The sequence below is a fragment of the Agelaius tricolor genome, unplaced genomic scaffold (assembly GCF_023055355.1).
Source record: "Agelaius tricolor isolate 1412-34295 unplaced genomic scaffold, bAgeTri1.0.p SCAF_16, whole genome shotgun sequence".
Classification (NCBI taxonomy): domain Eukaryota; kingdom Metazoa; phylum Chordata; class Aves; order Passeriformes; family Icteridae; genus Agelaius; species Agelaius tricolor.
The window spans coordinates 9425415-9450177 of record NW_027269276.1 but is presented as its reverse complement, the minus strand read 5'-3'; the positions used below and the strand labels follow the sequence as shown (position 1 = coordinate 9450177).

Genomic DNA, 24763 nt, shown 5'->3' with positions numbered 1-24763 from the left:
GTGACAGTGTTTGGCTCTCTTGTAGTCCTGGCAGAATTTTTAATGATCTTTTTAACTGAGTAAAAGCAGACAAAGTATAACACAAAACTGCCATGGGTCCATAAAACATTTGTAGAAAGTTTACTCAGATATTTTCTTATGATCCAATGTCTGAAGACATCATGATGGAATGGAAAGATGTCAGACTTCTTGGGGTCTGTCTTCTTAATGTTGTCTTGAAGAAGACAAATATCTGTTACTGCTCCATACCCCATACAGCTTGAACTTTTCAGCTTGTGTTAGGGGAATGAGATTATTTGTTACTTCATGAATAATAATATTTTGGTTTTTCTTTCTCCTTCACATTCTCCCTTTCCTCATCATTCATATTTTTGAATGATAGGCTAATATGTTTTAAATCCAAGTAGATAAATCATGTTTCATTTATCAGTTTATAAATGCTGCCATCTAGTGAGGTAAGTCCAGATCATTTCAGAACTGCACTTTGTAAACATTGATAATAAACACTAATGGGTCTGAGTCATAAGAGCTGTCACAGTGTAATTTCTTCCAGCATTGATCAGAAAAGCTCCACTTTCACCTGCTGAGGGGTCATGTCCTCTTTAATGTTTTGGGCTTGGGTGTTGACAGACAGCTGGTTTGGAAGTTGAAAGCAGAAGGGATTTGCACATTGTGAAAGGAAATGACTTAAGGACCCAGCCCTGAGTTAGTGAACTCGAAGTTACACCTCAGTTTTGTTCAGTTTCCAGCTGGCAGTTTCTTTGCTAGAATCACATGTGCTCTTTTCCAGTAACCTCTACAAGGTACTGTGGTCTTTTGAGATACCAGGTCTGTTTTAAATGATCTGTTTGTTTATCCTTCTGCTGAATGTACTGCAGAGCCCTTACAACTATTTTCCTCTGTCTTTCAGGTAGAACAAGTCAGCCAGTTGGCTGTGTTTGTAGAAGCAGCACTAGATTACCATAAACAATCCACAGAAATTTTGGAGGACCTGCAGAGCAAGCTGCAAAACCGGTAAGACAGAACCCCTCAGAAAATGCTGAACCTCTTCTGCAGCTGAGCTTCACAATGTTGGAAAGCCACTGAAGCAACAGATCTTGTAGCACCACCTCCCAGATGCACATTTGCTGTGCTTTGTGCCAGACTGAGCTCCATGGCTTTAAACCCCTGCCACCTGGCAGCTCCTTGCTGTGCTGGGAGACTTTAATGTAACACAGGATCTGCCCAGGGAGCTCTGAGTGTGTGCAGAGTCTCCCATCTGTGGTGGTTAATGGGGACAGCCTCCCTTTGTTTAGAGGTTTATTTCAACTTGCATACTTGGAATTGTGTTTTGGAGGATTTGCTTGAAAGTTGGCCTGTTTTTATTGAGATTAAGGGGTATAACAAAATTCTAAAGCAGAGTTAGGAGCAGCCAGCTGGCCAGGAACAGAGCTGTGCTTAACATATGTATGAAAGCCCAGGTACTTTGTGTCAGCCTAAGGAAAGGGAGAGATGCTGCTGTCACTGGTGTGTCACTCAGGTCACCAGAGACCTGATGTCACTGTGGTGTAGGCAGGGTCAGGAGAGCTGCTTGGGGCTTTCAGCTCAGGGTGGCTGTGGGGGCTGTGAGCATTGGCATGAGGACAGCTCTGTCTGCAGACACCCTGTGCCATCCAGCTGGAGGGGCCAGGGGGGCAAGGAGCTCTCAGCTGGGGCACACACAGCTAGAGGTATTAGACAGCTTTGCTGGCTAAATGCTTTTTCCCTGTATCCCTAATAAAAAGGCCATGTGTGAGATGCAGTCCCTGGGCCTCTGTCCTGGATGTGTTTCTCCATATGTCATTTGCAGTTGAGCTTTCCAGAGAGCTCATTCCTGCAACTTGTGCTGAACTCAGTGGCAGCTGTGGGCGCTCATCACTTCTCAAACTCAGGCTGTTAAGCTTTATGCCTTTGTCAGCAGGACCAAAGTATTAAATAAATTAGGGACTTGTTGAAATTCAAGTATTGCATGAGAATTGAGCAGCTTTTAGCAAAAACACACACTCCCCCCCAAAAACAAACCAACCAACCAAAAAACCAAACTCAATGCCATAAATTCAAAACACAAACCAATCAAAAGAAGTAAAACCAGAACCAGGAGAATATTTTCTTACTTCACCTTTCAAACAGCAAAGCACTTGACCTGAGCTGAAGTTCTGTAAGTATTTCTTCCTTCTTTCTTCCTAAGTAAATCTCTTGCTGCTCTTCTCTGTGTTACAGGATAAATGTAGCATCCAGTCGGCCTAAGCGGGAATTTAAGCCAAAGCCTGTAATAACTACAACTCTGGAAATTGGTGATAATCAGCAGCACAATGGGATTGCCTATAGTTCTTCCATAAAATCATCAGGTGAGTCTGTCACCATAGAATTAATGTGTCTCTAGATGTTTTGCCAGATTGGTGCTTGACGTATTTCTTGTATCATGAGAACAATGGATCCATCAGACATCAGTATCTGTGCATCTGACTCCAGATTGTTCCCCAGATTTCAAAACAGAGCTGTGAATCAGGGTTCCTCTCAACAGACTCTCACCATCTGAAATTTAGGTGTGGCATTCTCCTTGGTCTTTTAGGTCTCTGAATTGCCACTGAGGGTGGGAGGAGAGAGAGGGAGAGGCACTTGCAGAAAACAGTTCATTTCTTGCAAAGACAGATGCTTACAGTGGGTGTGTTTGATCACAGTCTGGAGTATCTCCAGATGCTAATTTTTCTCCACAATCTCAGAGCATAAATGATCTGTACAGGATCTTGAATATTAGCTATGTAAAATTCAGAGATAACTTGCACCCTTACTGTTTTTAACGTCTTATAGCTTTACTATCCCCTAAATTATGCACCAAAGTATGAACTGAGGTACTTCAGGTACCTTTTGGTGGGGGCTTAGGACCTTATCCTTTGATAAGGCCCTGGTTTCATAAAAAAAAGGCAACTTTTGAAAGTTGAGTTAGTAAAACAGCTTTTCCTCATCTCATGAATAAAATTATTTTGCCCTTTCTCCTTAATAACTACATTGTATGATGAGATCAGCCCAATTAAAAAACGAAACAAATAAAACCCCCAAACAAACAAAAAACCCCAAACAAAGCCCCAGTGACAATATGCAGAGGAAAGAGAATGAAAAAGACAGAGATTTTTCTACAAACATTATTTGGAAGGAAAATAGAGAAGTAGTAAGCCAAAGGTTCCCTTCTGTACTTAGCATGGCATCTAGGACATTTTCCTGAAGGTTTGTTGTTTGTTTTTTTTCCCTAACTCTCCAATTTTTTCTTCCCTCCAGTCTTGTTCCTTTTTAAAGGTTGTTGGGAAAGAAATGAGAGAACTAAAACTGAAAGAATAAAGCTTGGAGCTGTAACTTCATGCTCCTTCCAATGTCTCTAGAATTTCCTTGCACTGTGCTGCAAGAGGAAACCATTATGGAATGCATACTGAAGGGGATTTGCAGCAGTTTGGCAGCATAAATCCACCCAGTGAGATCTGATTCCTCAATTTGTTTGAAGCTCCTTGTGCTGCCTGAATGCTGAGTTTTTGTGTTGCTGTAAATTGTGGGGTGGAGGGAGACAGGGAGACAACCCCCTCTGTGCATTATCTCAGGTTCCTAAGACCTGTGACACAAGGACACATTTCATCCAAAGCACTGGAGGTGTTTGCAGGGATCAGTAACTTCCTTGGTATTTTCACAGCACATCTGGATGAAAGTAGCAAAAACATAGCAACTTCATTAAAAATCACCATAAAATTTTTTGGCCCTATCCATTACTTACCAAGTTATATAAGATTTTTTTTGCTTGTTTTGCACGTGCAGGGGAGAAAGGAGATTCAGATTCAGCAATTGTATATAAGCCAGTGTGTCAAACTGCATTACAGTGGTTTATCATTGCCATCCAGCAGTTGTTCCAGGATGTCCTTTAAGGATAATCAATCCTGCCTTTGGAGAAAGTCAGATGATGACTTCTCCAGGTTGCTTCCAGTCCACTTAGTTAAAGAAGAATCTTTAATGAGCTGAAATTCAGTGAAAACTGGAAAATAAATGACCACTGATCACTAAGATAGGGAAGGAGCAGGGCACCTCCATTCACTGACTCCATCCATGGCCTGTTGCACTGTTTGCATCTCACTGAATGAGGGGTTGTCACTTCACTTGCTTCACTTGCTTAGTGCTCTCAGAATGGAAACAAAACCACCATAGAAGAGATGAAAAGGAGAAATAGGATATATGAGATTATTGTTGCCATACTTACATGCTAATAACATTAGAAAGACCAGGTATGCTGGTTTTTTCCTCCTGAAGGAGCTGTGGATGCTGTGCTTACCTCCCCAGCAGGTACAAATCATCACTGAAATCTCTGTTCATTTTCTTTTGTTTTCCAAGTCCTACTCAAACATTGTACATATGGATTTCTCTGAACTGCAGTGGGCTCAATATGCCCTGCTTAAAATGGGAAAACCTTTCTGTCCCTTTTTAAAATCAGAATCATGAAACAGATAAGATTTTTTTAAATAATCTGTGATTTAGAAATGGGAACCAAGCAGTTCTAAGCAGAACTGCTAAATGTCTTAAAGTCTCCACGAGATGGGGAAATAGCATTGTAATCGCCTTCTTTTTGTTTAGTAAACTGACCTCCCCATCCTACTCAAACAAGTACTTTCATCATTCGTTTTCCCCACTTCCATATTGACCCTATCAAAATGCAGATCTTTAATTTCTCTGGTACTGTCCCTCAGGGTAAGTAGTGTCTTGGTACTCAGCAAAGCCATGGAGATCTGCAGGCCAGTTCAAAGCAAGATGTGCCACATTCAGCACAACTGCCATGGTACAGTTCTGAGCGTGGAAACGACTTTCCCCATGTTCCACAATATTTTTTCAACTATCAGCTTCTTGGAGCAGAAACACTATTTTCCTTTGTATAGTCTCTAACATGTGAGGAATATTTACTACTTATTACTTACACATATTTGCAGGGCTAGATTCACATAAACTTAATTTTTATGTTGTTGTGAGTTATTTGGCTGCTTTGAGTAAATGCAGATAAAAAATTCTCTATTTCTAATTCATTGTTATCCTCATTAATGAGCTGCAGCTGTGAGCATCATCTGGCTCGTTTTAGAACTCTTTAATTGCTGTATTACATCATGCCTTTCACTCAGTTTGTTTGTCAGGTTTGACTATGATATGAAATATATGGATCTGGTTGCCACATGCTGGAATTTAACATAAGCATCTAAGTGTTTACTCACTTCAGCTATGAGGGAGACTGGGATTAATTATCTTAGCAAGCTTCCAGTTTGTGATTATTAAAGTACAGTCTTGCTACCTGATGTATACAGCATGGTATAGAAGGCAGAGTACATGCAGGTACAGGCAGTAACACCATCCCTTTGGGGAAAACAAACAAAAAACCCAAACCATCATTGAATGGCTTTTTGGTTTCATCCTGTAACACTCCAGGAATCACAGACAGCTTCTTTCTTACCCTGATTTTGTGCTGTCCAGATCTGAATGGTCTGGAAATTAGTGACAGTTCTTTTTTGACTGTGCAAGGATGTAAACTAGAGAAATAAAGGAGGTGCATATGGAGTCTCAAATTAACATAAACCCTGTTGGCAGAAATAGCAGAGTGCAATTTATTTAGCTAAAACCTCTGCAGCATTTGTGCAAGTAGACAGCAAAAGGCTGGAGTGGTGCCAGCAGTTCTGTGATGTTAAGCAGTGTGTGTTAGGCAGTGCTGCCCCCTTACCTTTGGCAGGGAAGCTTTGTCTCTCTGGATTATACAGTAGCAGCAGCTGCCTGACTCTAATGAAGACTTTGACTGATCCTACAGCCTGGAGTGAAACTGGTTGTGCTGGCTGTGGCCATTATTTAAAAACCTTTCCAGGCTGCCAGATGTTTCTTTGCAGTTCTTTGGAGCTGAAAATGAACCAAATGTGATCCATCTCTGATCAGGTAGCTCAGTGTCAGAAATTAACTGGCCTGCAGTAACAAACGAGCCCCATCGGAGCAGCGGGTGAAGGCGAGCGACTCTCAATTACTGCCCTCGCCGCCCTCTGCTGCTGACAGCTCCAGAGAGCTGGTGCCACTCCTACCTGGCAAAGGCTGAAAATAACTCTGCTATTTTTAAACACAAGCAGCCCATTTTTTCTTGGCAACTGGCTCATCATCTCTTTTTCTGCATGGAGTCCTTCAGCAAATGTATGACACCAAGCTTTCACCTGTACCCCAGTGTATTAGAGTAGCTCTAATTTACTTGGTTCTTGTAGGACTTTGTCACTACCCTGAGCCTTCCAGAGGATGAGCCTGACACTGTGATAATGCTGCTCTGGGAAGGTTTACTTAGTCTCTGTTCTCCCTTCTCTTCCATTGTTAGAAATAAAAGCTTTCTTCTGTTGCTATCAAGGGTAAAATATACCCACAAAAGAGAAAAGCAATTCCTGCTTTCCAGTTTTAACACTAGATATTGCCCCCAGTTGTATTATTGTCAATTTAAAAGATGCTTTCACCTGTCTGTTTTCTCTGAGTGATCACCACTGGTTCTTAGCTGGTTTCCTTTAGAGACTTCTCCTAATTCCTTTATCTAGAAAATCCCTGAGCAGTTACTCTTTAATAGTTTCCTATGTGCTACCATGATTAACAGGTTAAAATGCATTTTTGCCATTTTAGCTGTTATATCTGTATTGCCTTACCAGTTGCATGCAGGTTTACTCAGTAAAAAAGGATAGCTGGGAGACTCAAGACTGGAATATTTGAGTATTGCTGCAATGTTCCCAATAAGACAACCTAAATAATTTAAATATAAGTACTAGTGTTCTAGAGGTGTCATGGTATAAGGTGTGGTGCTCCTCTTTACAAGGCAGCAGCATTAAGCCTTTTCTCCTGTTCTTCATTTATAAATGCATTTCAAATTACCAGACTTTTACTTGGATACATTACGTATGTTGTTAAAAAATCTGTTATGGCTGAACTACAGTTGAACCATGGACTAGTCCTCAACCACAGAGTTGAGCTTTAGAATTTGAACATTATTATTCTAATAAAAAGTATTCTAATTAGTCATAAATACGAATGTTACATATGTACTGGTACCACCAATCCAAACTAATACTCCTCCATAAGAATATCTTTAAAAAAGGTATTTACTGTATTAACAAGTTAACAAGGTTAACTTTTTTTTTAATGATTAAGGGTGATTTTAGGATAAACATTGCAAGTCACGAGAGCAGCCAGATACTGTATCAGAAAACTGTTTTCATCCCTAAAGTAATTTGACAGGTGAGGTGCCTTTGTTTCTACCACAGCCTTTGCCTTAGTTCAGATGGAGGATGTGTAAAATAAAGGAGTGGAGCACAGGAGCTCAGGGAGCAGTAACCCAGAACTGTCACTGCTCAGTGAAGGAACCTCACTCCTGCCACAGCAGTGTGGTGTGCAAATCCAGGGGTCTGCTCAGGCTGCAGGGCTGTGTTTGTAGGACAGACCAGGAGCCCCTGCCCATGGTAGGTGTTCCCACAGGACCAATGTGCTGCAGTGCCATTTGTTTAAAGGATTCCTTGTCATTTCCCCTGTTGACTTTTCTGCTTCCTCAGCTCCTGCCCTTCTGATTCCTCTGGCAGCTGCTTCACAGAGAGCACATGGGGTTTGACAACTGATTACTCAAACCCTCAGCTGGAGATAAACATCCTTTTGAGAGGGAAGGCAGCTAGGAATGAAAGAGGAGTAGCATCTGAACTTAAGGAACAGTTATGTGTTAAACTTATTATCACTAATCTTGTATTTTATATGCAGAAGCACCAGATGTTAATGAATAAAAGTAAGGGAAAAGCTGTTGCTGTTGACATGACAGCAGGGCTACATTTGTGACCCCTTGTTTTGTGCTGAGTGGCTGGTGGGATGCTGTGGAGCTCAATTAATGTGTTTGTTTTTTCTGTCACTGGGGCAGGTTCTTCAGTGCACATGGATCAGCCTTGCTGCCAAGCTCTCTATGACTTTGAGCCAGAAAATGAAGGCGAGCTTGGATTTAAGGAAGGGGACATCATAACTCTGACCAATCAGATTGATGAGAATTGGTATGAGGGGATGTTAAATGGAGAGTCTGGCTTCTTCCCCATTAATTATGTTGAAGTGATAGTTCCCTTGCCTCAGTGATCGTGTCATTCGAGCTGTGAACATGATTTCATGACTGAAATGGATTCACAAATGTTCTGTCAGTGTGGCATTCTGTGAAAGCCTTGCTATTTGACTGACTTACTGACTTTTGTATGCGTCTTTTTAAAATGTATTTATTTTATATTCAAAAAAATTTCACCTCCCCTGATTTGTCAACCTGCAAAAAAACCCATACCCAGTTTTTTTGCTTTGTGCCTTGAAGATCACTGTATGAAGTGTTTACTGGTAGCTCACTGTTGCTCCAAAAATGCATTTCCTTGCTATTATTGTATGTGGGTCTTTTTATCTTTGGCTGCAATGATTTTACTATTGAAAACCATTTAAAAAATACTGTTAGTGAAGCTAACTGTAACCAGTTCCTAAGTTACTGATGTCCTTGAGCTGTTTTCATCTATCACATTATAATTTATTGTGAACAAGTTAATTCATCTTTTGCATTGTATGTTGACAAAAGGCAAAGTGGTTGTTGTCAATATTAAGATGATGTTGTACTAAGTACAAGTTCTCAGCATTGAAAATTGGTATAATTTACTGACCAAACTGAATAAATATTTCTGTGGGATAAGAAAAGTGGTTGCTGCTTCTGTACTCATGGTTCTGGCACTTGTTTGAGCAGAAGGCCACTTTTGCTGAATAGATCAGCTTTCAGTGACAAAAACAATGCATGAATAATCTTGCTACTTCTCTATTGCTTGTTTAGCATTTATGTCTGTTAACATCGTTTTCTAGCAGAAGGAACAGAGAGAAGTTCCTTGGAACTAAGTGCAGACTAGTCCTAGTTCCATAGGAGTTGTAGAGAACTCCAGTGAGAGAAAGGGGTGAGTAGCACTGACGCCTACTGCACACAAATGACAAGTCAATACATTTCTATTTTTTATATTTAGTCGAAAAGGATGAAAAGGAGGAGAAAGAAGAATAGGCAGTGATGGAAAGACATGTAATAATTACAAGCATAACAGAAAAGCCTCAAAATTAAGGAAGAAGTCTGGCATCAGAAGTACTTATCCAAATGTAGATAGAATCACTTTGGTTTTGTTTACCATCTCCTGCTTGGCTTAGTAATGTAGTAGTGACCAAACAAAGTGAGCAGCCCTGGAGGAAGATGTAGTCTTTTGCCAGTTGCTCTCTATACAAGACAAATTTATGAGAAGAGAGCTGAATTCTTTACAGGGGAGCTGTCTACTAAAGATTCCTCTTAAGCTCATAGCAGTTCAGCTCTAGTTGAAGTAAGTGATAAACAGGAAAGCATAATGCATTGCTGAAGGTTTCTTCTCTCTGCAGTCCTTAAAATCACCAGTTTTATTACTTCAAAGTCTTTTGAACCACTCAACAGAAATCAATGAACAGACAGACCTTTATTATTTAATCTGCAAATATTTAAATCCAAGACTGCTTTTATATACATGAAAAATATCTTTAATAGTTAAAAAAGTTTTAAGAAATAATGATAAATACAGCAAAGTTAGAGCAGCAGCTATTTCTATTGTTTGAGATGGAACAATAATTTGGATCTGCTAAAATCCAAGTCTTAAACCAGCATCTACTCTTGATGTCTCAGAATTCTTAAATAATATAAGAGTTTAAGCTAGCATAGGAAAACCTCACCTTAGCACCTTCATCCTCACACAAAGCAGGTCTTGAATTTGGAACTGAACACTTTGGCAAGGTAAAAGACAGTCAAAACACTACTCCAGCACTGAGAGAAATGTGCAGGCTCAGCTGCTCCCCTCCCCTCCTGCTCTCAGGTGGAAGTTTACTTCATGTGGCTCAAAGCCCTTCCTTTCCCCCGGGGCCAGCAGGAGGAGAGACAGAGTGACAGCAGTGCCCCTGGGCTGACTGTCCCCTCCTGAGGGTGACAGGACAGCATTCCATGGAGCACAGAGCTGCAGCCTGCATGGAGATTTAGCACATAAAGGCTCCAAGAGCAGGGAGTTTGATGTGTTTTTCACTACAGTTGGGGCTTTCTAGCTTTGATTTTTGACTTAGCATTTGTTTCTCTCCAGCCCCTTAGAAAGCTGTTGGGACCAATCAAACAGTGCCAGCAGCACAGGTCACAGTACCTGCTCTGTCAGAATGAGATGCTTTTTCACATTTTCAGGATACATTTGTCTAAGTTAAGGCTGGCACAGCTCTGCTGTGATACATTGTACCTAGGAATATACAATACTGAAACAGGGACTTCCAAGTGCTAGACTAGAGGAACAGTACATTTAATAACAGGAAGGAATATTTTTAACAACTTGCTTTTAATTCTAAAGTGTTTCACTCTAGGAAGTGATCCAGACCAGTTTTATGTATCTCTGCATCAGGATCTGAGCAGGAAACATTTCAGACCACTCATCACTCTTCAGGACAGTGTTTTACTTCAGACTTGCTCAAGGTGCAAAGGTATGATCGGTCCCATGTTTCCCACTCAGGCTGGAAAAAGAAATTACCTTTGGAGAACTCCATGTCAGAATATTGAGAAAGCTGAGGCAGCCTCATGTTCTTTGTCAAGTATTTAACATCCTTCTAGGGCACGTGTTTAGAAGCTTTGTAAACTCTGTACCCTTCTGTTTCAGCAGGTCACAGAAACCAGATCCTTGTGTAAAAGTAAAAACAACTTCACATGGAGCTTGTACTCTACTGCTCTTTGTATCAGTGAATCCAAGGCCAGGGTCCAGTATCAGAAGGCAGGAGATTCCATCATGTAATGGACAATGCTTCTCACAAAGACGTCAGATGGAATATGTGAGTTCCAAATTCCAGATATGACAGAAGATATCAATACACATACAGTCTGTGTCACCTGGGACTGAGATGTGGTTTCAGATTATTGTCCACATTACATGACAGAACAGCTGGGATCTTCATTTTGCTGCAGAGAGAGAACATGAAAACATTAGGCTAATTAGCATGTGTACAAACTTAATATTTCTTGCTGGTTACCTACTTGAGCCTCATATAGGCAGGTAGGGTTTTTAGCACTTTGTACATTTAGTTACTTATTAATAAAGCAGAGTGGATTTTCAAAAGGCAGTACATGAACTGTACTACACAAGTCTTCAAGTCCATGCAATACATGAGCCTGTGCCTTCCTAAATGAAAGGCTGTCAAACTGCCCATCACTTCCTCTCTTCCCAAGCAGCAGAACCTTAATGGCATGCAGATACGTGCTGCCCTCGTTAGCATGGTAAAAGCAGAAGCAAAACATGGAAACACTGCCTTCCTTTAAAGCACGGCATGCATTCTTCCCATTATTTTACTGCAGGCAACAAGCTAACTTCTGTTTACTAAGCAGCCATTTTAGTACTACCAAGGCAGCAAAAACATATAGGTACTAATATCAAAAGTTTGACAGGAATTCAGCAGACAGGAATGGCATTAAAATTTGACTGAAAGTATTAGGATTGATTCTTACCATAAATGGCACACAACTGTATTGTAAAGTTGCTGATAAAACAGATTAGAAGTGTTAGGAAAAAAGTTACTTTTGCTTTCCATCACTGATTATTAAACAAGTCATGTAAGTAAATTCAAAAAATGCCTTTTAAAATAAAAAGAAGCCATCCTTGAGGAGAGGCCCTACTCTGGGCTATTAGTGATACAAGCTTCTTTTCATACTCAAAGGGCAGAACAGCATTATAGACCTCCTCAATAGCCTATTTAACAGGGTCTCACCATCCTTCAGTGAGACTGAAAATATTACAAGAATGTGCATGCAAGTCAGGAGACTGAAAAACATCCTTTAAGCCACTTGGTATTGTAGTAACAGATATTTACCCAGATTTTCTGTTTGAAAGGACAAAAAAAACAAAACAAAAAACCAGCAGGCAGTAACTGCCTGTTAAGGTACATTTTTTTCAGAAAGACAGTACTAAGGTACTTTTAAGTTAATTTTCAGACAGATACACTATGAAAATATCTAGGAAATAATAGTGGGAGTCTTAACCTAGTGCAGTAAGATGTGACCATCCTTGTAACTGTGTAGGATCAGTTTTAGGAAGAGCTGCAGTAGCTCTTATTTGTCAGCAGCAAGGAGAGAGTTTTATCTAAACATCCCCTTGCTCTCTGGCTTTGGAGTTTTACCATAGTACTGTTTCAGGTCAAGACACAAACCAGCTTGAATCAAGTACAGTCTATAATTGTTTGGTTAGGACCAACTTAAAGCCCTCATATTAGTTGGTTTGGACCATTTCAGCAATTAAAGATAGCTAATAGCATATCAAAAATGCATCAGATTAGACTTGTATTATGGTCAGTCAAAAGGCATTTGAGGTGGCTGGCTAGTCTTGCACAGGATATTACACCATGCAAGTTGGTAGCCAAAAGTTTGTAAATATATTGACCTTAAGTTCACATTGAAATTGTCTTAAAAGCAATCTAGGGACACTGGAGTGTCAAGTCCCTTCATCCCATAGAAGTAGTTAGTGTTTGCATTCTGTTCTTGGGATAACAGCTTTAATTCACAGTCAGATATGTAGATGAAATGGACATTAAAGGTTGTATTTTCAGTGTGTCAATAATAAGATAGCAAATAATTAATGCTACTGTTTGATCATACTCAGAATAAGCAAAACTTCAGTTGCTGCAAAGCCATGCAAGCTACATCCTACATGGGACAAGAGACTGCAGCACTACTGATGAAGCAAGTTTTCTGTGAGGTGACAAGCATGATTCTCACCATCTCACCTGCTTAAGGATGCTCACAGGAACCACTATCATGAAACCAAACAACATTTCTTTTTTCTTCTTCTTTTGGTCTGACATCAAGAAAAACATTAAGAGTTGCAGGATATGAAGAGTACTTGGAGAAGTATTTTCACTTAGTAAGGAAAAGAAATGGCCATTGAATGACTCTGCTGACAGCATATATTTAAACTTCAGGCAGCTTACCTGAGATGCAAACTCTGCTTCACTTCCAGTTATTTCTTCATAATCATCATCTTGCTCACTTTCTTCTTCTCTGGGTACAAGCATTATCTTCCTCTCTGCAAGTTCCTAGAATACAATTGAATTGCCACCAAGAGCCCACAGCAATTAAGCACAAACAAGTTTAGCATTAGGACAGTGGAAGCATTTCATTATTTCACTTACCTCACCATCATCTGTGATGAGTGTAACACCAATATTATCTCCAGTTCCCCAAGATTTCTGAGACCTCCAGACCAGATCACTAGGACCTGGGCTAACACCAGCAGCTGCACCCCAGATCTGCAACAGATTTACAGTGACCTTCTGAAGAATCTTCTTCTATAGTTAGATTACAATTCAGCTGAACATATATAATTATTAAGCATTTTAATACCACAGACATCCAGTAGGAGAAACTGAACCACTGTAATCCCTGGCAAGTTAGTTCTTTTCAGGACTACCAAGAATGGTTGGTAAAGTTTTTCTGGCTGAAGATTGTAAAGCTGTAGAAAAGGCTGTTAACAGTTTCTGTTCAGTGTAGAGGTAGCCCTGCTTGGCCACACAGAGCATTTGAGTCACAGAGCCAAGCTATAGTCACAGACATGCTCAGGGCAGCAACTTGAGCATGCAAGAGCCTCTCACCTGGAGTCACTCACTGATCTGTTGAACAAACTCCTCCACAGTTTAGAGTAGCAAGTATAGAGTTCAGCTCTTTGATCACCATCACATGTACTTAGAGTATGATTTCAGAGCTAGTATTTCTCTTAGTACTACAGATCATTGCTGACCTGGAGTAGGCTAAAAGTTTTAGCAGGAGTCTGAGTCTCCACACAACTTTTATCAAGTCACAGGAGTATGGGAAAACCTAAAAAAGCCCTAGAATACAACGGTTCTGTTTACAATAGAGCACACTCCAGTCTGGGATGATCCAAGTTCAGTTCAAGCTTTAAAGGAAATGTAATTAGCATTTCAGATCAAGTTGCTTCAAGGACTTCAAGGATTTTCCCCCTATCTATCAACATAAATAAGACCTTTAGTTCTTTAGACACTTGGAGCATCTATTTAGTTTTCCATTTTACAGGAATCTCTACTGACATGTAACATAAGAACAACTCTGAGGAAGTTTTACAAACCCAATACCTACTGTAACTTCTTGGCCTGCCTGAAGAGTGAACCTTGAAGGAAACTTGTAATTCACATCTGCCACACTTCCAATGCGTCGTCTCAACACCCAGCCATGTAGAGATTGATCCTGTGAGACAAGAAATTTCTCTCAGCATTACAGACCAACACCAGACAATTCAAACACAAGGTTCTTTCCAGACTCATGGACCAGTTTTAATCCCACTCATGTAGTATACAAGTATTTGACAATTTTGAGGAAGCAGTTTGCCAACACTTTAAAACTTCATGGGCCATTCTGTATTTCAGGTACTTTAGTAATGGCTAAACTATGAGCCATATGTTTGAAGACCTGACGATGAACTCTAATAGTTCTGGATTTTCAAACTAAACTAGTGGAAGAATTAGCTAATTGGCCAGATAAACCCTCTGCATAGATTAAATATCACCAACTCTATTCAACCTTTTAGCTGTTTTAAGTATTTTCAACTAATGCAAAGCCATCTTGATCCAATTTACTAGAGCACCCTATTTAGTTCATCAAGGGTGAGTGGTACTCCTGGTAGTGCTAGTGTGAATCTGATGACAAACAGCTGAAGGTGTTCAATTTCTGCATAATAGAAGCCCCTGCACCTCTACCCAGAAGCACCTCCCAGACAGCCCTGGGAACAGAGCACCTGCAGTACCAAAAGGTCAGTCTTTAGTCTGTCACTAAGCCAAAGCTATCCCTGAGCAGTCATACATTGCAATGCAGACTTGAAATGGGAGTACCTCATTAGAGTGGTTTTTAAGCCTGACAAATTTCCCATCTGCATCAATCTCTTCAATAGATATATTTCCAGTAGCTGAAACATGCTGAATAGTCTTAAGTGCAGTACTATGCTCCCTCTTCTTGGTTTCTTTGATTTTCCTTTTCTTCCCATGCAGGTATCGTCGGCCCTGACTTGCTGCTTGAGTTGCTGTGCTGTGTGAAGATGGACTGGGTGACAGCTTTAGCCTAGAAGGGGGTGAGATAACATTCACCTGAGTGTCTGATGTGCTTTGCTTCTTCTCATACCTACCCTCCCTCTACATCCAAGCCTCACAGCTTCCTACATCCAAGCTTTCCATGGAGTCTCGAATGCAAAATCTTACTTTTACTGGCAAGAGTAGCTAAGTGGTTTGTTTCCTTTGGAAGGCAGCCCCAGAGTCCAGAGCAGGCTTATATTGATAAGGGAAGACTCACAACTGCACTAAATAGTCCTTTAAAGTCTCAACAGACACAAGCTTTAGTGAAAGTAATTGTAAGTTTTTGACCCTTCCTTAGTATGTATTGAGAGTTCATGTTTTCACCATGCACACATAGACAGGAGTTGATCCAAGTTCCCAGCTTTATTCATGGAACTTGAATGCTCTTTATTTCTAAGATGTAGCACATAACTTTGAGAGAGTTGAGGAATGTTTAATGGACCTTTGAATTTCATCAGCTGGATTTATGATGTAACTTCATCTTACTATACCATGTGGTAGATGTGGGCTATAAATGCCATTTACAGAAGATGATTCTTCAATAACTAAATTACTCTATTAATGACATGCTTAATGTTTGTTTGTTCTCCCTCCACATTCTGAAGGATAGAGAGTTAGTGTAGAGGTCTTGAATGAAGCAAGTTCTCATAATGAAGATCTTGTCATAGCCTACCTCTGTTCCTCTCCTTCCAACATCTTTCTGTACGCATTTATTTCCAAGTCTAGAGCCAGTTTCACATCTAAGAGCTGCTCATACTCTTCCAGCTGTGCTTGTGCCTGCTTCTGAGCTTGTGCCATTTCTTCCTCCTTCTCAGCCATACGCCGTCGATGGAGATCACGATCGTAATCCAGCAAATTCTGTAGCTCCTTTATTTTGCTCTCCAAAGCAACATTCTAAAATTAGGGGGAGAGGGGAAAAAAAAAATCAAAGTGAAGATTAGAGAGAAGAGGCCAGTATTTTGAATTGAGAGTATATTAAAATAATTATAAGGTTATACAAATAAAGACAGAACCTGGCTTTGATATTGATTAACTTGAGAAATCAGAGTATCAACTCTCTTCTGTGTTTCCATCAGCTCCTCCCGAGCAGCATTGGCAAACTCACAGTTCCTTGCTGCAGTTAGCTGGGCATTCTCCACCTGTGAATAAGTCACTGTTAGTCCTGAGTTGCACATTATCATGTATTATAAACAAGGAACACCAAGTAATTTTCACCTGTTACACCTGGAAATAGTTATCATTCACTGAAGTGTGCAGATACCAATAAAGTCCAGGTCAGAAAGTTCTGTAGTGCTTTCCAGGGAGGTTTACACAAGTTTGACATTTATGTCAGAAAAAGTCAGCAATAATCAGGTAGTGAAAATTTCTGGATTAGGATATTTCAGTTAATAATGTATGAGGACTTTGTATGGATATTAAGTAAATTGATTCTCCAGAAGACCAATGGAGAATATGTTTAGAAGCTGCTTGTGAAAGTGTAGAACTGCAGGATATTGGGTGCACAAGTCAAACTATTATCACTCTTCCCCAAAAGGTCTATTATTAAAGAGTTCCTGCATCTTTACAAGCAGCATTGAATTGCTCTACAAATACCTCAGTCTTGAGATATCCCAAGAAAGGATAAAGTGCTCCTTCAAGAGGCACTTACAGAATTTTTAGTGGAAACAAACACAGGCACCCAAAGGGATTCCCTGAGTCGGCATGCAAGCTGGTGTGTAGGAAAAGTTAGATTTTATTCAAGACTGAAATTGCTTAATACAAACATAACAGACCTTGGTCCTGAATCTGTCAGAAGTCTGAAATATGATCAACTTCTAATCCCTCCCTGTATTTATGCCTGAACCAGTTTTATTTGGGATCAAATGTTTGCAGAAATCCTACTGTCAAATTTGACTGCTTTGAAATTCCATAACAACTTAGCCAAGAAGCTGTGCAGTGAATGCAGGGGCTCCATCTATCAGCTGTCTTTGCCAGTGTGACCTTAATGATGTCAAGGTGCAGAGAATTTCAGTTTTATTTTACTGTCATCTTTTCCAAACTCACCTTTGCACTGAATGTTCGCTCCATCTCCTCTTTGTAGCCTTGAATTTGTTCTTCATGCTGTTTTCTGAGCCCCTGCAGAGCATCTGAGAGCTTGCTCTCAAATTCTCTTTGACGACCAGATTCTACTTCTGCTATCCTGCTCTCATGGACTCTTTTTGTCTCCTTGAGCTCCTAGAAGAAATTTCTCAGAGGATAAACAAGCCAATACAGTTTGAAACTGGATTTAGTGTGCCAGCTTCACAAATCCATCCCTGTTGAAGCAGATTTATCATTGAGTACACAGTAATTCATCTTTATGCATATCTTATTCATCCATTAAGTCTAGCACATCCACCTTGCTGCCTCACTGTTGTTTTTCTACCTCACTGCCAACATTGCTTCAACTAAAATGTAGTAAATATTTAATTTGCAAGACTAATTCTTTGAAATAGATAGATTCTGTTTGGTTTTTTAATTTAGAACACATGCATATACAGTTCAGTTTCTTTAAGCACTGTTAGTTCACCTATTCTTGTTTTATTCAAAAAGTAATAGCAGTTAGTTAGAAAAATGAGAATTCTCTATCAAACCATACACTTTTGAGATTCCTACCAGTAAGAAGGAAGCTGGTTTACATTCATATATCAATTATTCATTTAGTTGTATGTACTGACTTCTCTCACAAGGGTTACCAGACACCTCTGAGAAGTGCTAAGAAATTTGGGAACACAAGTTTCTTAAAGGAGATTTAACTTCTTTTACATTAGGCTTCAAGTAAACATCTGGAATAATTTAACAGTAACTAATATATGCACTATCACCTACACAAAGTAATATATTGGGATTTCAGTTCTCTTTAGAAGAGCAGCCTAAGAAATTTCTCATATCCCAGATACCTATTGGTACTATCCTAGTTAACATGAGGCTAAGTACTTTGTTGAGCCTTCCTATTTAGGTGGATGTTATGAGCTGATGGGCTGCCACAGGTTGCTAGTTACCTTTTTAGAGAAAAAAGCAATGTTAAGATGGGCTTTAAGTGCATCCAAGGATCATGGACACCTAAAAAGATGCCTTGTTAATAAGCTAAAACATACATCTTCATGAAGGCGCTTCTGGAACGTCATTTCTTCCTGCAATGTTTTCATATGGTTTTCTAGGTCCACCCTCCTCAACATTTCACTGTGGAGATGCTTTTTAGTATCCTCCAGTGACAGATTCAGCTAGAAAAGACAGACAACAGGGTTATCAAAATTAAGAGGTATTTTTTCAAATTAGGTAGCCAATTTATTACACATCATTCAACTTAATTACCCCAGCAATCAAAACACACTGGTTGAGTGAATTGGGTTACTTTGTGTACTCTTATGTCAGTGGGATCCAAATATCAGCAACACATAGAATCCTATTTAGTTGTCATGTAGACTAGATTTCCCTCAAGGCAAATATAGAACAGCCGTTAATCTCACCAGCTAAATTTGACTCCTCAAAGTAGACTTCTCATGAATCAATTGTACTATCCATATATATTCCTCCCCTTTAAACTGTAATTATTCCAAACTTCTTCCTACTAATATAATTTTTTGACACTTAATCCTCCAAATACAGTCTATGTTGACAAATTAATATACACTTTCAGTATTATACACTTCCCTGATGCGTTAGAGAATGCTACAGGGACTATAGCAGAACATTTCATCTTGCTTTGACTTTGGAACAAAAAACATTACATCCTATGGTCATAGAATTAAAGGTACCTACAACAGGTGGAAGTTTTAAGGAAACCACCATCAGTAGCATTTGCTGTCAGCAAGGTTTTGGTCCACCTGTCACTGTCATAGTTACCAGGCCTTCTCTGCTTTTAAATATCAATAACTAATTGAGGAAAATGAAGCAAAAACTGCAGGAGGAAAAGCAAAGTTTAGATTCCAACAGCAAGCCTTACACTGAGTACGTGATCCTTTAATTCACGGAGCTCATTCTCCAAAGTTCGGTTCTCATTCAGGGCTGTTGCTAAATCAGCTTCCTTCGCATTTAGCTGGGCATCGAGGTCTCTCACACGAGCCTGGGCCACGTTTAAATCACTTTCTTTTTTGGAATTCCTACAGGAGAAAGTTTTACACTGTTAAGTGCAGCTAGCATGGGAGAATTTGTCCTCAATGTGTTTCCCTTCAGAGGGGTCCGCGGTTAAAGACAGGAGAGGTTTGTCAGGCTCACGGTGAGAGCAGAAAACAAACCAGACAGGGCCCTCCGACAAGCATCATTTGTTATACCGGAGAGATTCCTGACCCATTTTCCAGCTCGTTCAGAGCGAAGCCCAAGCGGAAGCCAGCTATTTTCCACGGCATTCCCTAGGGGAGAGGGAAGGGACGGCACAGGCCCCCGGCTGCACGGGGAGGGCTGGGCACGCTCAGCGACCGGGGCCGGACAATCCTGCACGGACACCCCCGCAGCAGAGGCGGCGCTGGGGCCGCAGGGAGCGCCTCAGAGCCCCGGGCAGCCCGGGCCGGGCCGGGCCGTGAGGGCAGCTCGGGTCCCTCACGGGGCGGAGCGCGGCTGCCGGCGGTGCCGCTCCTCCTCCCCGCAGCACACAGGGAGCTTTGTCCCCCGGAGGCCACCGGCCGGCCCGGGGAGCTGCCCCGCCGGGGCTCTGCCTCCTGCGGCCCCTCAGCCACCGCCGCGAGGGACTCCGTCCCCTCCCTCACACCGCAGAGCAGGTACAGGGTGAGGGGAGCTTGGCTTTCAGAGCAAATATCCATCATCAAATACCCAGATCATCTCCAGAGCAATACCCAGGCAGTGGAGCCACACGTACCACCTGGATGGCCAACGCCCTTCAGTGGCCATCGGCACCACAGTGGAGAAAGGAGAGAATGGCCCACAACGAGCTCCTGTCAGGGAAGAACACTGCCATAATTCCCCAGACTGCTCCAACTTTTAAAATCCTGCCAGTTGCCTGCCCACTATCCAGAGACAGAGTCCCTGCTCAAAACTTATATTTGAAATTACAAAGAGTAAAGGAAGTCCTCAATTTATATTGCCAACACCAGTTCTGCCAAGTGGTAAAGTTGTGTCAACTCATACAATGGATACAATTCCAGTGGATAACTGAGACCAGTTGGCAAGAGTCCAAAGTAATTCTGCAGGATTGATCAACTTCAGAAAGCTTGAACTGCAAGGAAAGATTGGAAAATACTAAGGGTTGTTTAGTCTAGAGAAGGGAATAGTGACAAGAGACAGAACAATTTTTAAATATATGAAGGACCGCCGCATAGAGTTAGGGAATCTGTTTTCCATGCCTATTGCAGGAAAGACAGGAAGCTCCAGGCTTAAATTGCAGGGAGGAATACGTGGGTTAGATGTTAGGGAGAGGAAACTGGCAGTTCACCACTGAAGTACACTGCCTGGGGGGGATATTCTGGAATCTCCATCATCTGGAATTTAAAATAAGGGTTACACAGAATCTGCTGGAAAAGATACAGGTATGGCTGGTTCCAGCACAGGCCTGGGGAATGTGGCTACATCAGGTGCTTGCTCAAGGCCTTTTCTAGCCCTGCTCCTCAGAGGCATTTGTTGACTGTGTTGTGCTAGAAGTTATTTACTCTTTACTCAGACTTTAGGAGAAACATAGCTCTACTAACAGTGAAAAACAAGATAATGTGCTGCAGTTTAAGGTTTCTTTCTTTCCTAGATATTAATTATTTACCTTCCTTTTGGGGTCTCTGCTACCCCTATCAATGTATTACATATGATATTAAGTATGTCAATAACACTACGTAATACTGACTGTTTCATCCTACAATAATATAAATTTCATTCTGCAATCAAAGTGTGTGCAAAAAGAAATTTCATTAGTATCTCTTTTAAGAGTTCACTTTCCAAAGTAAGCTTCTGACAGCCAGGCTCAGGTTTTCTGGATTCTTTCCTGAAAAATACTATTTTCAAAGAACCCTGGAGTGAGACATTTCATCTTTAAGAGCAACAAATTAACAAATCTGACTTTGACAAGAGCATTTACTACCCTTTAATCCAAGTTTGGGGTTCAGAACACCACTTTACACCCATATGCAGCAAGCAGTGACAGTTACAGTACTCTGCCACATTCCATATACCAACCATTCCAGAGCTAAGTGTGGCCTACAGACTATCAATTACAAGCAAAAGCTTTAAGGCACTGCCAATCACATTCCTTGTAAATCAGGATGTCACATAGGCTTGAACTGGAGAATTTTAACAATTTTACCAAAAGATATCAGGTGTGTTTGAAACAGACCGCAGTTTGTCAAGGCCAGAGGATGTCAGCAGCAGGTAGAGAATTCATTCTTACAACCTCAGCTGCTACACTGTGTTTGTTCAGCAGCAAAATGCACATCCACATTCCCTGGTGCAGAAAGGAACTTGTCTTGTCTTTCTCTGCTGTGTTACTGCAGTTGCTTTGACCTTCCTGAGGCTCTGAATTCAACCAATATGCTTATCTACAACTCCTCCTCCCCAAATGTCTTTCATCTGCTTCCAGTCACCATTGTTTAAGTAGTAAGAAAAAAAAACAAATGCAATCAGTTTATTGTTGTCAAAAACCTTGAGTCTCTTAATTAGTGAATAATAAGGGCCAATAGTTAATGTTATTAGGAAATGATCTAGTGACATTTCATTCTATAAGAGTTAAACAGCCCCCAGGTTATTTAAAGGGTGTGTATATATCTAAGGACACGATACCCTCAAAGTTTGTTCCAAGTCATCTGAGACATTTGCAGTTAGGCAGCCCAGATACAACACACATGAATATTAGGACTTCAGTCTAGTCCCTTCAGAAACCAATATGTACTATGTATCGTTTCCCATGGGCTATAAATTTAACCACTTCTAAGACCTGGTTACTGTAAAGGAAAAAAACCCAACCCAATAGTCTAGAGAATTGCATATCTGCCAAGTCTAAAGCTTTACAAACAAAGCCAGAGTTATGCAAACACAAAGAGCAGCGGAAAAGTCTTATAACAGGCATTACCCCTCTCCTCACTGTCCACTCAAGTGGCTGGTTAGATTTATGATACAGATCTGTGAGCCAAAACCCAGCATGACAGACACAAGCCCAACAACTATGCAGCTTAAAACAGAAGCTTACAGTAAAAACGTGTTTGATTCCCAACTAGAACAGCTACTTGAGTCTACGAGGAGGCAATACTTCCTCCAGGCATTAAAAGAAGAAGCTGGTGCCTGAATTTGCTCTGATACAGGTTTATAGCAAGATATAAGGGGACTGTGGACATCCAAATTATTACAAGTCTGTAACTGATATGGGGGTGTAACAGGGCATTACAGTAGCGCTAGCAGGCTAGCAGGCTGTATATTTCTATAGAGGAAGCTTATTGGGATGGGACACTTGCTCACACACCTCTTCCTCCTTCTGGAGGATGGGACAGCACTAACATTGCCTTTGTTCAGGCTTGGTGAGCTTAGTCAAGGTGATTATTCCAGCCTCAGGACACACAGCTTACAAGAAAGCCAAGCTAAAACAGCAGGCAGCTCATCTCAGACTTAAGAGCCACTAGGAAAACTTCTGAGCAGAACCAACCTGGACCAGGTAAGCCATTCTGCTCCCAGAAGTATCCTATCTTCTATCTGTATTCCCCCCTGTGCAAAGTCTGAGCTAAACAGCACAAAAAAAGATGCACTCTGATCCAAACAAACACTCCTTCCACTGCTCCATAACTCCCCATATAACTGCCATTATCTTCAGTGTTTGTAAACACAGGTGTGGTGCCAAACCCCTGCAGCTATGCATTCATGGCCCAGAAGGGCACCCAGCACTCCACGTTCTGCAGGAGTCCCACGCCCATCCCAGGCAGGTGCTGAGGTGACCCCATAGCATCGGGGGCACTCAGCAGCGTCACCCCAGCACACCTCCGGAACAGGCATCAAGGAGTCTCCTAACCCCAGAGCACAACTCCTTCGGGATTATCACGCCTGCACAACCTGGACACGAAACATCACCGCGCACTCCTCCCACAACCCACGGGCTGCTGCCAGCAGCATCCCCTTCCCCTGATCCCGCAGGAGCCCCGAAGAGGCGGCTCCCCGCGGTGTCCCCGGGCCGGGAGGCCTGCTCGGGGCCGGAGCACCGACCTGACGTGCAGTTGCCGGTGCTCCTCGCCAATCTTGCCCAGCTCCACCTGCAGCGTGGCCCGCTCGATGGCGATGTCGTCCAGCGCCCGGCGGGCATCGGCCAGCTCCGTCTCGTAGCGGAGCCGCAGGCAGCCCATCTCCCGGTCGCTGCCCGCCTGGTGCTCGCTCAGCCGCTGCTGCAGCACCGACTTGTCGGCCTCCAGCGCCCGCACCCGCTCGATGTAGGCGGCCAGGCGGTCATTGAGCTGCCGCAGCTCCTCCTTCTCCTGCAGCCGGCTGAGCCGCGCCGGGCTCAGCGAGGACTCGGCCGTGCGGCTGACGGAGCGGCTCCCGCCGGCCGGCGTGGGGGGCAGCGCCGTGGCCATGGCAGCCTCCGCTCCGGGCCCCGCCGCCGCTGCCGGGACCGCCCCGCGCAGGACACCCAGCGCCGCCGCCGCCCCGGTATAAATAGCCTGCAGCTGCCGCCGGCCCGCGCCCAGGGTGGGCAGCTTAAAGGGCTCGGGCTGCGCCCTGCGGCCGCCCCGGCCCGGCCCAGCCCTGTAGAAAACACCTTGTTTCTTGGTTTTTTTCCTCCCCCAGCCCCCCTCCGCTTTATCTTTCACATGTGCTTTGCTGCATCTTATCAGTCCAATGCCGCTGCCCGGAGAAGGAAAAACCTACCGCAGCCCTGCGTTCTCGCAGGCCGGTGCAAGGGGTCGGGGCGAAACCAAAATCCCAGCTTTAGGAAGATGCATGACAGCTGCAGTGATGCTCACACTCTAGCATGCTGCTGCGTCAGTGCTCTGACTGTTGTGTCTGGGATTTTTTTTTTTTTTTGCAAATTGTTCAGCTGATGAAAATAACTGTTCTGCTCTTTGTGGGCGTTTTAGCTTTCCTGTCAGCCATCCCACTTATATGTTCTGCTTAAAAGCTGATGCGTGAGCAAAAGGAAGAATGGATGTAGAAAGAGAACCTGCATGAAGACAAATGTGTGAAGCAGTCTGTAAAGCCTTACACTAATTACATTTAATAAAAATCAGTGTTTAGTAAGAAGGTTCAGCACCCCTTTAATAGCGATGTGAACAGTGATAATTATCAGTTTTCTCCACCAGCTACTTAATTTACCGTTTTTTACTTCCATTTTTGAGAGCAGATGCTATAGGAAACTCATTAAGTATCAGCATAAAAATCTCTGAACATTACTATAACTGTAAATTGCAGTGTTTGTTGTAGCAGTTACAAGAAACGTCAATTAAGATCTTAGCTTAAGCTGTTATTTGCAATACAGAAAAATAATCTTGGAAAAAATTCTCTTAGAGTTCTTTAAGTGTAAAGATAGGTTTTCATGAAGAGTGCAGGCCTAAATTCAAGCTCCTCTTTATAGGGGGACAGGTAGGTAAAAATAGGAGAACAACATAGTTTGCCCCAAGAGTGTAGCTGGGGAGTT

General features: G+C 42.0%; 2 protein-coding genes across 5 annotated transcripts in view; one reads left to right on the top strand and one right to left on the bottom strand.

The window, feature by feature from the left end:
- The window catches only part of SH3GL3 (SH3 domain containing GRB2 like 3, endophilin A3), a 42400-nt gene extending 33658 nt beyond the window's left edge, over positions 1-8742 (top strand). Inside the window, exons 7-9 of the mRNA XM_071441403.1 lie at positions 911-1014; positions 2239-2366; positions 7946-8742. Of these exons, the coding sequence (XP_071297504.1) occupies positions 911-1014; positions 2239-2366; positions 7946-8151 (438 nt within the window). The 3' untranslated portion in view covers positions 8152-8742. The remainder of the gene's footprint in view (positions 1-910; positions 1015-2238; positions 2367-7945) is intronic.
- A 766-nt stretch (positions 8743-9508) lies between these two features.
- Positions 9509-24155, bottom strand: LOC139596828 (lamin-B3-like). Of its 4 annotated transcripts, XR_011681473.1 has the most exons (13): positions 23338-23959; positions 19160-19316; positions 18312-18437; positions 17239-17409; positions 16209-16334; positions 15869-16089; positions 14959-15184; positions 14210-14317; positions 13249-13365; positions 13048-13152; positions 12844-12914; positions 11573-11604; positions 9509-11029 (listed from the first exon to the last, which is right to left on the bottom strand). XR_011681473.1 is itself a non-coding variant. In XM_071441402.1 (12 exons), the coding sequence occupies exons 1-12, from the start codon at positions 24069-24071 to the stop codon at positions 10957-10959; spliced, it is 1536 nt and encodes a 511-aa protein (XP_071297503.1). In that variant the 5' UTR covers positions 24072-24155; the 3' UTR covers positions 9509-10956. The 4 variants fall into 4 exon arrangements, 3 of the variants coding, with proteins under 3 accessions (XP_071297503.1, XP_071297501.1, XP_071297502.1); XM_071441402.1 differs by lacking the exons at positions 12844-12914; positions 23338-23959 and adding an exon at positions 23998-24155; XM_071441400.1 differs by lacking the exon at positions 12844-12914 and having other exon boundaries at positions 23338-23960.
- Between the last annotated feature and the right edge of the window lie 608 nt (positions 24156-24763).

What these genes read in the sequence shown, in the direction of transcription:
- LOC139596828 (XM_071441400.1), bottom strand. Translation starts at nt 23,702, where the DNA reads ATGGCCACGGCGCTGCCCCCCACGCCGGCCGGCGGGAGCCGCTCCGTC. An exon ending in TTAATCAATATCAAAGCCAG is followed by an intron (nt 16,090 to 16,208) that starts GTTCTGTCTTTA and finishes CCCTAATTTTAG; the next exon opens with AATGTTGCTTTGGAGAGCAA. An exon ending in TTGGAAGGAGAGGAACAGAG is followed by an intron (nt 15,185 to 15,868) that starts GTAGGCTATGAC and finishes ACCCCCTTCTAG; the next exon opens with GCTAAAGCTGTCACCCAGTC.